General features: G+C 43.3%; 1 protein-coding gene across 1 annotated transcript; it reads left to right on the top strand.

Moving 5' to 3' along the window:
- The first annotated feature begins 4502 nt into the window (after window positions 1-4502).
- Window positions 4503-12315, top strand: tfap4 (transcription factor AP-4 (activating enhancer binding protein 4)). The gene is made up of 7 exons (XM_040124309.1): window positions 4503-4606; window positions 8200-8365; window positions 8477-8575; window positions 8699-8869; window positions 8997-9146; window positions 10874-11041; window positions 11172-12315. Exons 1-7 carry the CDS (start codon window positions 4518-4520, stop codon window positions 11328-11330), a joined length of 1002 nt encoding a protein of 333 aa, XP_039980243.1. The 5' UTR covers window positions 4503-4517; the 3' UTR covers window positions 11331-12315.
- Window positions 12316-13491: the final 1176 nt, after the last annotated feature.

Raw genomic sequence — 13491 nt, 5'->3', positions numbered from 1 at the left:
GTTGATGGTAGTCTCCCCCACGACCGTCTGAAGCACACAGACAGCCGTCCGGAGCCCAGCCAGCCCGTCAGGACCAGCCCAGAGTCTGCCAGCTCAGCGCATGCTTACTGCTCCGCCCATCCACCATGGGCAGTCCCCGGCTCCTCTCCAAACCTCTCCCTCTCTCTCTCTCGCTCTCTCTCCCTGTCCTCATGGCCATCTCCCCGCTTTCAGCTCGCCTCCATCAGCAGGCCTTCCTGCAGGATAACACCCCTCTGTTCGCATTTTTGTCGTTGGTAGACATCGCTGCTCTCGTGCTGGTCATCGCCTCTGGCTCAACAGGCTGTCACGAAAAAGCGAGAGCAAGGGCTGCGCAATTAAAAGTTCAGACAGCCATTGATTTGATTGATTTTTATTGATCTGATTTTTAAAAATCAAATCGTTGATTTTAAAAATACCGATGTATTTCTTCACCCCTAGAAATCACTGCAATCAATACGACTCTCGCAGCTTCAATAAACACACACAACAGCAGTTAAGGTAAAGATAAAACAAATAGAACAAAAAAACGTTTCTTTCTTCACTTACAAAATGTTAGTACTTCCTGTTATACATGGGACTGCCCACGTGCATGTGCATATACTCATGTGCAGGTGCACCTGTGAAACTCTGTAGAAAAGGCCAGGGGTCATAGGAGCATTCAGACCTTTTACTTAAATACAAGCAAATACTCAATTACAAGCCAACTATTGGGTCATTATTACAGATGCATGAATGTTGGAGCTAATTTTAAAATTTCACATGCTGTGAGCTAATTTAATCCATGACAACATATTTTAATCTGAAAAGTAAACATTTGTCAACTGAGTAACAAGCACAATAAAGGATATGAAGTCCTTCACAATACTCAAGTACAGCTGAAGCAGTTAGCTGATTAATCAGTTGGTCGATCAAAAGAAATTTTAGTTGCAGCTATTCTGACAATCAAATGATCGTTGAGTAATTTTTCAGACAAAAATACCAAACTTCTCCCAGCTTCACTTCTCACTTGTGAGGATTTGATGCGTTTCTTTGTTTTAGGTGCTAGTAAACCGAACATCTTTGGATTTGGAACTGTTGGTTGGACTGAGGCAAACTATTTGAAGACATCGCCTCGGGCTTTGGGAAATTGTGAAGGACATTTTCCACTATTTTCTGATGTTTTATAGAACAAATATACAGTATAATCAGTTAACCGAGAAAACGAGCTGAAAAGCCCAACACTCCACAGAAATACAAGTACCCCGAAAACTGCGCTTGGCTAAATATACTTGTGTCTCTCATACATATCTTTCCATTTACTATATTCCTTGGCCATGCTTTTAATAAATTCATGCCAGGTGAGAAAGACGTCCAGGTTTTATCATTTGGAAAGGGAGCTTTTGTACTAAAGACAACAAGGACTGTTGTACGGAGCCACAAACCACTAATACCACGACTTTACCTCATAAAGGCTGGTGCCAGTCTAAAATATCTAATAAAGTTTCAACCAGTTCAGTCTGACTGTTCCCACCCCTCTTCAATGCTTGGCCATTTCCCCCTCTCTTACTCTGGGAACTATTTACTCCGGTTTTTGAAGTTTCTCCTAATCCTCTTCATTTCCCACAGTAACAACATCATAAGATTACAATTACAAGATTGCATTTGGACAGTGGGTCAAGTCGTTGAAAGAGTCAGGAAGAATGCTGTATGTAAAATGGCAATTTCTTAGATTTAAAAAAAAAAAGCCTGTTTTTTTAATAATGGGTATGAGGTGTAGAGTCAAAATCGTAGCAAAAATAAACATTACACCTCAGTACACAAAACCAGTTTGGTCGAGCCCAACACTATTTATTGTTTCGTTGAGAGGTGTCCTGTGTAACATCAAAAGATCCGGTGTGTGGTGAGCTCTGAACTACATTCCCATTAACCTTTCTTCAATTGGTGAAGGTCTACAGACCACAGTTCGCCTTTTTCTAATGCAGGCTTCCCGTGTTTGGCACATGGCATCGGGATTTTACTTCTCCGGCGTTTGTGACTGATGCACCATCAATTCAGGCAGCGACTGCTGTAAACGCGTGAGTCCGAACGCATCCACACCCGCGAATCAGTTCCGATCGATACGCCGGTGTAAGCGGTAGTTGCCAGCCTCCCCCCCAAAAAACCAGCACCACCACCACCACCTACATACGTTCCTTTTCAAGGCAACCACTAGAGGGCAGGAAGAAGCCCGAGAGAAGATTGAATTACCTCAGGGGAGAGTAGAGATTTTATTCATCAGTAAGAACTGAATTGCGAAGTCTTATATTTCCTTTTTGTGGAAAATCACAATGATATAATCATTCAGTGTGGTTAAAATAAAGATGATCCAGCCTATAAACGTATTTTCATTCTGTAAAGATCGGGGTCTCTTAATACTCTAAGGCAATATGTTGTATTGTAGGCCCACATTAACTTCAAATAAAATGTCAACAGCTCAGGTTTGCATTTCATTTTGTGACCTTGTCCTGTAAGCTTTGCGAGTTAATGATGAATTACCTGGAAAATGACACGAGCAGTGAAAGGGCAATAATTCTATAGCCCAGACAATGATACAGATTTCGACCAGTAGCCAGTATTAAAAAAAAGCAGCTCTAGTCGAATATAGAACACAGCATGAATACTACATGCAATACCAAAAAAAAGCAGAGGCTCCACACTATAGTTTGCAAAATGTTTTAATAGTGAACTGAAACATTTAAAACCTTTTCATCTTAATGAAAATTAAACTTAAAGTACACAAAGCCATGTTTTGAGATTTTATCTATAAATTGGTATTACAGCTATTTTCAGCTATTAAAGCATGAGTTGAAATATATTCCAACATATTGTAAAGTTTCCACACACGTGGCCATTTTAACAGGTAATTTATATACTTGTATGGGCAAAGGCCTAGAAATTCTTAGATTTTATTTCCCATCACTTATTTTATTTCGCCATTTCATTCTATGGGCTGGGTCAGTGTTCTTTTTTTATTAGCCTAGGATTAATCATTGTTTTTTTGAAAGTTGTACATTTAAAAAAAAACAAAGTTTTACATGTGTCCCCCTAGTTTCTCCTGAAAATCACTGCGAGGGTTTCTTGCCACTAGCATATTATATATATATATATATATATATATATATATATATATATATACAAAGGTCATTCGCGTAAATAGCGACGTGAGAGCCAGTTGTTCAAGCTGTTGTCGTGTTGATGCCCGACAACTTCCAGCTGCACCACCAATGAGGCGGACTGACTCATCAAAGCTAACACGCGCCACCTCCACGATGAGGCTCTCTCACATTTCCGGGTCGGGAGATCCGACTCTCCGCTCCCATTTTGTGGCGTCTCGCTGCATGCGCGTCGCAGCCCCTTTTTTTTATCGAGCCAATCTCGTTTGCGCCACTACGGCTTATCCCCCTGTAGTAGCCGCAGCCGCTGTTGACGCCCAAAATGGTGAACGAGCAGACACGTCCCGCCGCGTCGCGTGTCTTCAGCCAGCGGCATGTCCCTGGAAGCCCTCCCCGGTGCGCCGTTGCCGTGCGGCGCAGCCAAGTCGTCAGCTGATGCCGCGCGTCCGCTTATCGCAGCTGCTGGAGTACCCGCCCCTGTAGTAGTCCCGCTCTTTATTCTCTACGTCGTGCTTGGTGCACCACACGGTTGGGTTATTGTTTTGAAAATGTTGAAAAATGGACACCAGGCGCCATGGTTATACAACTACACGTGCTGTTAACCTTCTCTCTCTCTCTCTTTTTATTTTAAAAATAAATTCTTTAAATGTTTATGGCTCTTTATGAGCGGTAGTATTTTGATGAGGCAGGTCATACGAGCGAAAAAAGAGATTTCGGATTGATATACTATGAAAATCACTGGCTGGAGGACTCGTGGATTTCTAACGCTCCACCGTGGAGGTTGCCGCACGTTTAATCCCAAGTTCGCCGTCGATGTTTCGCTGTTGTCCACATGTGCGCTTCCTCGTCGGTGCGTTTCTGCGCTAAATAGTCCTTTGTTTACATGCAGTCCCCCGTCTCTGCGGAAGGAGGCTTCTGGCAGCGCAGTGTGTGACTCCTACCAGCTGTTTCCCGCCTTGAAAGCCATCCGATCAGCTGCGTACACACACACAGACACACACACACACGGTCATGCAGAGGGAGAAAGCAGAGGGGAGGGAGAGACAGAAAGAGAGAGAGAGAGAGAGAGAGAGAGAGAGGTAGAGCACCACACACAACGAGGGAACCCCATCAGCTGGAAGTCGAGTAACATTACAACTCTCAGCAGCCTGAAACTACTTCATTACAAAGACGAGGGATTCATGTCTCCTGTGAGCATTTAACCCGCTTCGGATCACGGGGTTTTTGCTCTCCAGCGTCACCCTTTTCCTTTTATTCTACGGTGACTGTTTGCCGGGGTTTTTCTTTTTTTTTTTTTTTATTTTTCTTTTTTGTTTTTTTTTTTTTTTGAGAGGGGGGGGGGAACCAAACTGGCGAGAGGCGAGCATGGAGTATTTCATGGTACCAGCTCAGAAGGTGCCCTCCTTGCAACATTTCAGGAAAACGGAGAAAGAAGTGATTGGAGGTCTTTGTAGGTGTGTATACACGCGCTTCATCCGGCATGCTGTGTGTATTTTTATTATAAGTCATCTGTTTGGAGTACACGCACTTAGCGACGGCGCTGAGGCAACATGCTTGATCTGATCTGTTATTGTGTACACGACCCAGTCACGGGGAGCTGCGGGAATTATTCATCCCCAAACGCCGAAATTGTATTTCGGCCGGCCGAGTGGGGGCTCCGGCGGGGACCACAGCAGCCTCCCCGCGGTGTTATTTCGCACATTTGGCTGCGAAATCGATGTATTTTGTGGCTAACAAACATAAACCACGTGGTTCCGCGCACACCACGCTGCTGCCCAGCTCCGGAGCGCATCCCCGCTCTATTTATCCTCTAAAATTTCCTCCCGTGTCGCCTACAGCTGCTGTGACTTGCATAATAAAAGGGAACGGTTTCGCGAGCGGGCGTCGTGCGGTGTGTGTGTGTGTGGGGGTCTATTTCTGTCGCGCACATCGCAGGGGTTGCCGATTTCCCCCTCACAGGGATCCGAAGTTATTGTGGGTAGTGCGGCCATGCTCAGGGCTTGTGCTGAGAGTGACGGAGGGGTCTGGCGTTTGTTTCCTGTTTGTGGCGCCGTGTTTTCGTTCGCTCCTAACGTGAAAATGCACAGCTGCCGTCAAAATCGCCCCCCCAGTCGACGCGGCCATCGTTTTACTGGCGTCTCTGTGCGCCTCGTTCGCGCTATCGAGCCGCCTCCGCTGCGTCTTTTCATCCCGCACCTCTGCCATGCTGCCTGCCGCATTGTTGTAATGGCGGAGGACACGAAAAGTCTGACTGCTCGGAGCACGGCGCTGGCGTCGGGGGCCGTGTTGGCTGACGGAGGGGGGCTTATTTGGGCCATTCAAAAAACACATTCCCCCCCGGTGTGTCCGGTAAAGGGACATTTGGCATTCGTGGGGAGGAAGGAAGAATAATTAAAAGTGATGTTATTAATAAGGGGGTGTGTGTGTGTGTGTCGCGGAAGGCCCGTCAATACGTATGCAGCCCTGTTTGAAGAGGGAGGCGAAGGGATCTGCTGCGGTTGCAGCTGCTGGTAGTGACGCGGGCAGTCTGGGAAATGTAGGCCCTTTCTTTTTTCTTTTTCTTTTTTTTGGTAACCCTTATAGTGAGTCTGCGGAGGATTGCTACACAACGAGGAAAATCTAAAACCCACCTTAACTAACCCAGACTGACTTCACGAATACACCAAAACCCAGATAATTCATCTAATCTTGTCTTACAATTAAATCCATAAGTAGGTTTATTTTCAGTTGTGTTAACATTGTATTGACTAGTAAATTAATAGGATTATAATAAAATTACTTGCATTTTTACTTCCAGCCCCATGTCTAATGAGTATTTATATTATTGATAATATTTTGATTCATGATTTGGTCTATAAAATGTCAGAAAATAGTGAAAAATACCCACGTTTAATTCCAACGTGACATCTGTAAGTGTCTTCTTTTGTCAGTCCAACCCTAAAATGTCAAATTGACTATAATTTAAGGCAAAAGAAAGCAGCCTCGCACATTGGAGGAGCTGGGCCCATTGAATGTTTGGCATTTTGAATAGAAAAATGACTTAATCATTATCGGTATACTTGGAAACATTTTTTGATTTGATCCACTAATTAACCAGTAAGTTCAGGTCTGTTTTAGTTGCCTGGTACCTCAACTCTTGTTTTAAGCTTCAACCCACTCTCATTGGTTCCCGGGCTGTTCCTTGGTAGCGGTTTCCTTGTGTGTTTGTGTGTGATTATGGAGAAGTCTAGGCCCAGTTGGTCATGTTTTGGCAGTGGATGTGTTTGCTGGATGTGCTGCTACGGTTCTGGTACGTGTGTTTGTGTGACTGTGTGTGTGTCCACACACATGCTCCTTTCCTCATCTGTGTCTGCACAATTGTTCCCCGTGTTTGCACTGAGGCAGCTGAGTCAGTACAGATAAGAGTTTGGTTAGAGAGGGTCCCAGAGATACTGAGCTCGATACAGAGGATGTTAGAGGAAGTTCACCTAGAATTTCCACTCAGCTGAAATGCAGTGTATGGTATATAGTAGCTTTTCCTCATAGGTTTAGGGTGGGAATATTAACAGACATTGTGCTGCTCTAATTATCTCTCAGAACTACCAGATACTTTTTTAACACAGGTGGTGCATAAAAGGCATCTTGTGAAATGCGAATGTACTGCTTTTAAAAGGAGGAAACTTTCTCACTCCCCAAAACCTTTTTTAAAATCAGAACTGGGATTCAAGAGCGCACACAGTAATGTTACACTTTAACACCTGTAAAGAATTTCCCTTAGCTTGTTCACTTTCCAAAGGTCATGTCGCATAATCATTCCAGTCCGAAAGCCACATTCTGCATCTGCTCAAGGACCTTTCAGGAGGATGGAAGCAGACCAACACGGGCCTGAACTCTTGTGTTAGGAGTAAAACAACAGTTTCTGTAATGCCCAGCATACAGCTACAATGCACACACAGAAGAGTAGTTATTTGGGTAATTAAAGGACAAATGCACTCTAAATACCTGATGTTGGTTGAGGATTTCTTTGCATTTCATGGTCCATTCTGCTGTATGGTGGTGATGTAACATAAAACAGATCATCCAAATCGTAAACTAGAATGGCAGTCAGGGAGCGCAGATCTCCGCCAAGGCCATTGTCAAAACAACATACAGCAGACTTAGGAGAACAAAAAAATTCAAATTCACATTAAATGAACCAGATCGGCCCCGAAATTTAATGGGTTCTTCCCTGGCCCATGCACCATCCCTCCAACAAGTTCGGTGCTAATTGGTTCAGTACTTTTTGCGTAATCCTGCTGGCAAATAAACCAACAAATAGGCACAGGTGAATACATAACGTCTTTGGCGAAGGTAAAAAGAAAAAAAAAAAAACATATCTCTCACTACTAATTGTGTGTTTCCATCCAGATAATTTCATTTTTTATGTACCTCAGCAAATTCGTCTGCACCACAATACAACTGAAATGAATAGAAACCCAACAAGAAACGGTGGCCTGTCTCGATACCTCACTGTGATGTCAATAGCTTTTATTGGGGCTATTTCCTGAATATGAAGTACTTCCAGCTGGAAGCTCGAGAAGCTAAGATCTCCAATGACAGTAGCCCTGCAGACAGTTCATTTTGAGTAAGTGAGGATCATGATGACAGGAAGGCAAGTGCTTAGAGTTTGTTCACTTACTTAGCCACTAATATTTATTTCTGTATACTCAGCTTTGGTGGGAGGCAACAATTTTCCACACATCCAGTGGGGATTGCCTATGGTCATGCTGAGAAAAATGAAGGAAAGGACTGACTGAAGTAGCTGTAGAAGAAGCAGATTGAGTAAAGCAAGACTAGCAATCAACCGAAAAATTTATTTGGTTTAATAGCACTTGATGATGCATTCACGTATGAATAAAGTGTGGGACCATTTTATTGAATGGTTCATTTTAAGGAAAATATTACTCTTTATATCTTTGGGTTAGAGCAGAATTCACCATGTAAGGATGAAATGGTTGAAAACACGTCTTATTTTTCTCTTCATGTCAAACTAACTCCTTTACCCCTCCCCATTCTCCCGTCTTCCCAGTCTGGCCAACATTCCTCTTACCCCAGAAACGGCCCGGGACCAAGAGAGGCGAATTCGCAGAGAGATCGCCAACAGCAACGAGCGTCGGCGTATGCAGAGCATCAATGCTGGATTCCAGTCACTTAAAACACTCATCCCACACAGCGATGGAGAGAAGCTCAGCAAGGTGGGTCACAAACGGAGATTTGAATTGGATGATGAGTTAGATGTAGCTGTAAGGGCCTGAACTCACCTTCGTAACAGGTCTGTAACATTGTATTTCTTCTCTTTTCCCCAGGCTGCCATCCTACAACAGACGGCAGACTACATCTTTACTTTGGAGCAGGATAAGACGCGGCTGTTGCAGCAGAACAGTCAGCTCAAACGAATCATACAAGTAAAGCATCGCTATGCCAAACCTTAAACTGTTTGCAAAGCTGTTACAAGGCTTTCCCGTCCTGTATAATCGGTTTTAGTATTAATCTAAAACAGATTTCCAACTTCTGTTCGCTCTCCCTAGGAGTTAAGTGGTTCCTCCCCGAAGAGGAGGCGTGCAGAGGAGAAGGATGAAGGGATTGGCTCGCCCGACATCCTGGAGGAGGAGAAGACTGAGGACTTGAGGAGGGAGATGATCGAGCTGAGGCAGCAGCTGGAGAAAGAGCGGTCAGTCAGGATGATGCTGGAGGATCAGGTAAGGGACAACATGTAACACAATTTTTTGCCTATTTCAAAAGTCTGAAACTCTGTCCAGACAAACCCGGTGGCTGGTACTATTTTGACGTGCAACTGACACTTTTGTCTCTTGCTCTGTTTGTCAGATGCGTTCCCTGGATGCGCAGTTGTACCCAGAGAAACTGAAGGCGATCGCCCAGCAGGTCCAGGAGCAGCAGGCCCAAACACAGAGCCTTGTTCGTCTGCAGCAGCACAAGCAGCTGGAGAGGGACCTTACTCCAGCCAACAGCCCACAGGTTGGAAACATTTGCATATGAGTCGGACTCACACATAGACAGTGGAATTCTTGTTGAGAATGATGCCTGTGTTGATAAATTTCACTTCTTTGTAATTGGTTAAGTTCCCTAAGTCCAGTATACACATGATATGCTTCAAGTGAAATGGACCTTTTTTAGAATTAACTTTGATGTAAGACTATCTCTAGGACTGCTAAGGGCAGTTGTCAAATTTAGAGCTTAAGTTTTCTCATGAATTATTTCCTTTAGATATTGACATAAAAATTGGATCTGTCCACGGAACGGTAGAACAAAGGACTACAATAAATATGTTTAAAGATTTGTGTCTGTGAAACTTTAACTACTTTAAGTGTTTTTTTAAATCTTAAACTAACTGATTTTACTGGTTAAATTAGCATTTCTCTATCTGATATAAACTTGGTTTTCTTTAGTTCTGTCCATTTTGTCATGTACTATATGATAAATTTTAGTTTTATGATGTCACTTTAATCTTTTATTTATTTATTTATTTATTTATTTGTTTGTTTGTTTTGTTTTCCCAAATTTAGAGATGTTTTTAATCATGTGCAGTAAACCAGAAAACCAGTGTTTGTTTAGGCCTCATTATCCTAAATTCAGTCAGGTGGCTGTCCCCAAATTCCCTCCTCCCTCCTGTGTGTAGCTGTAAATTTGTATAGTCATGTTGAAGCATGTTTCATTTTTAAAACACATGCACACCTGACAAATCTCTGTGTACTGTAGATTTCACGCTGACGTGGTCGCACATGACAGTTGTCTTCATGTCCATTGTTGGAGCTGTCAACAGCTACGACACATTTACAGTGTGTTGAATGATCAGCTCACGCATCTTTCTGCTGCGGCTGTCTTCTGCCCTGACAGCAGACACAGTATCCTGTTTCTGCAGGCTAACCAGAACTGAACATGATGCCAAATCGATTGGCGTGTGCTGTCTGCCCATATACTGCTGCTACTGTGGCAGCTGGGCGCTGGCAGTGAAAGATGACTGATAGACACTGGTTTAGCCATGTGACACTTTGTAACTCCCCGAGCAGAGCTGAATTATATGACCTCAAATCAATATCCGCATAATCTGACAAATTTACCTCACTAACCACAAATTACTGGAAATAGCCAGTAATCTGGCCATTTATGGAGCTTTTAATCACATGTCACAGCCATAGGATGTTATATGTTACGGCATCACTAACAATTAGACCTTTTAGATGCAGTTGAAAGCTCTGGGAAAAACTCACACAAGTGGACCTTGAGTTACTATTGTTTGTCAAACCATTGTTTTCAAGGTCAAGAATGAACTTAAATTTCAGTTCAGTTAACATTTAAAATAGCTAGTTAGACAACGTTGGGTGGCCTTTTGATTTGGGTGAAGGGTGTTAAGAGTTAAAGTTCTTGTTTTTTTTTTTCTGGGTCTACCAATATGGGGTGGTGTGCTCGCTTTTTTTCGTCAAGCTCGTACTGATCTCAAGTACCATCTGTAAGTGGCTCGCTCATAAGAACTTTGAGCAACCCTTGCTTGAAGCTTTCTCCAAAACACAAGGATGAGAAAATGTAGGTTGATGAGTGATTCCTAGCATCTGGCCTGGTTAATATTCAGTATGCTCTCCAGCTGTACTCCCAGTTATTTATATGTAGGTGCACACGGTGTATGTGTATATACACCGTTGGTGAAGACATGAACATAAGGTATAATAAGTGTTTCTTTCTTCCAGGTGTTGGCCCCGGCTACCCCTCCTGCACCCACACACCATGCCACGGTCATCGTCCCTGCACCTGTCCAACCTCCTCAACCCCATCATGTCACCGTGGTAACCATGGGCCCGGCATCAGTTATCAATACAGTGTCCACATCTCGACAGAACCTGGACACCATTGTTCAAGTAAGACACAAATAAAAGGAAGTCAAAAGCAGGAGTATGAACCATTTCTTGTTGGAAAGGTTTGTAGATCTGAACACTAGAGGGTGCTATTGTCGCTCACATCACTCATCTCCCTCCTCCTTTCCCCCAGGCAATCCAGCACATCGAGGGCACCCAGGGGAAGGGTTGTGTCGGCGAGGAAGAGCAGCGAAGGGCAGTCATTGTCACTTCAGGTCGCGTCCTCTCCGACGCAGCGGGCTCAGACACCGCCTCAAACAGCGACGGGCCTGACGACTGTTCACTGCCCTGAGTTCATCCCGGATGTCTCGCACTCCAAACACTTACACCCATACACAGAAAAGGTCCAAGCAGACCAGGGCTATAGGAGGCTTCAAACCCACAGCACTCTTGTTCAGTGGACATTAATAGCGCTGGTAGACAGATTGAAGCACTCACCTTTTTTTTTTTTTCCCCTTCTTTTTTTCATTTTTAATACACACTCTTACATGTTGTACCGTGATAGGCAGCTCAAATAGGTTTACACTTAGACACTCATACATTCAGTCTCTTCTGTGTCTTTTCTCTGCTTATCTCTAGCCCCCTGCTATCTCACTCACATACAAACTCATGTCTGTTCATTAATCCGTAGGAAGGTTGTTAGAGCAACTATTTCACTGATTGATCTATATGTGCTCCGTCATACGGGATACTAGAATTTCGTATGTCTGCTAAACGTCTCCATTAACCACCCGGACTGTTCTCTTTATTCGGCCCTAAGCCATGTGACTGATCTGTGAATCAGGAGACAAAGTCAATGAAGAGCCCAGCAGTGTGGCATCATCACCACCCAACAACACAGCATTTTTGTTAAGATGAACATCCTTTAAACCTTCTCATCCTGACCCATCTGAGCTGTTTGGAGAGACACTGTGAGCTTATAATACAGTCTCAAAGTTACTCCTTTTAGGCTTCTGGATGAAAGATTGTTATTTTACTCTTGTGAAGTCTGCTTTTTCATGTGTTGTTTCTCTAAGGCTCCTACAGCCAGCAAGTTAAATTGATTGTACTGGAAGAACACACACACACACACAGAAAAGCACCAGGTTGACAGGAATTTAAAAGCTGTTGTCTTGGCTGACTGGTGCTCACAGGAAATGAAACGAAACTTGGGAGGAGAGAGTGCACTTACTGGTTCACAACTCTGTTCTTTCTTTTGTTTGTTTGTAACCATTTTTACTGGGCTGGGTTCCCAGTAATCCCGCATATGTATTTGGCATGTTTTTCTTTTTACTCATGGCCTGACCCCAAAAAAAAAAAAAAAAAAAAAAAAATCAGTGCTTTGACCATTTCTTGACACCTTCCCTTCTTGAATATAAAAGCACCTGGCTTGTTAAATAAGCTAATCTGTGGGCACTCTTTCCACTGCGGTGTGTGTGTGTGTGTCCCTTTTTAGCGTTTTGAATCAGCAGGGCATTAGTGGTTCCCCAGACTCTGGCAGTCTACAGCAGCACCACTTTTGCCTTGAAATTAAGGCACACGTGTATGTGTGCGCAACATTCACACATACAAATACGACTGACATACAATCACTTCTTTGCTCAATCTTAAGGGCTGGTTTTATTTCCCCTTAACAATGTAGTTTCTTGTCCAAATGTTGGGACATCAATCAAAGCAGAATCTGCTACAAATATGAGGAAAATGCCCAGTGAAATTGTTTGAATGTGCCATGGAGGTGACTGGGTAGACCACATATGCTCTATGCATTTCCTTACATAGATCATTTGTCCTATTGTGTGCTTTTTGTCTGGTGTACCACACTATTTACACGTTTCAACTTAGATCTTATTTTTAAATGTGTCCTTTTGCCTGGAAGTGTTGGTTAACAGACAGATCGACATTAATACGTAGCTGAGAGAGGCAGCAACTTGCCTTACCAGTAGCCCGCGGGTGCAGGGAGGCACTGTGACGCCAGCCTTAACAGCCCTGGGGTCTGAGAGATGTACCCGAACACTTGATCTGGGCTGTTTGGTGGCCACTGGAATCCCTGTGGTTTTCACTTCACCTTTCCAAACAGGCTTGTAAACTCCCTGGGTGTTTTTAGCATATACAGTATATTCCCAGTTATTTTGTCTGTTTCACTTATGTTTGTTTGATTATGTTTGCCTCAAAAATGAAAAGGTTGCTGGTATACTAACAACATTCATGCGCTCCTGATAATTTTTTCAACCTAGTGTTCAAAATGTATCTGAATACTAACTTCTGGTAGGACTTGCATATAGATTTGCAACGGTTTTGTCCCCCTTGTGTGCACTATTATCGTCAGATGTGGGAAAAAAAATTCCACAATGAAATGTTGACATTCCATGAAATTTTACTAAGTTTTTCCTATTGGGTTACTTTTCAAATGTTAAACCTGGTACATTTAGAGATTAGTTACATTTAAGGCTTTTGACACATCACTGCTATTTTAA

The sequence above is a fragment of the Xiphias gladius genome, chromosome 3 (assembly GCF_016859285.1).
Source record: "Xiphias gladius isolate SHS-SW01 ecotype Sanya breed wild chromosome 3, ASM1685928v1, whole genome shotgun sequence".
Taxonomy (NCBI): domain Eukaryota; kingdom Metazoa; phylum Chordata; class Actinopteri; order Istiophoriformes; family Xiphiidae; genus Xiphias; species Xiphias gladius.
This window is presented reverse-complemented; position numbering and strand designations above follow the sequence as displayed.

Bases quoted from the DNA above. Each gene is read 5' to 3' on its own strand.
- tfap4 (XM_040124309.1), top strand. From the start codon at position 4,518: ATGGAGTATTTCATGGTACCAGCTCAGAAGGTGCCCTCCTTGCAACAT. The intron at 8,576-8,698 runs GTAAAGCATCGC...CGCTCTCCCTAG, and splicing joins AGCTCAAACGAATCATACAA to GAGTTAAGTGGTTCCTCCCC. The intron at 8,870-8,996 runs GTAAGGGACAAC...TCTGTTTGTCAG, and splicing joins GGATGATGCTGGAGGATCAG to ATGCGTTCCCTGGATGCGCA.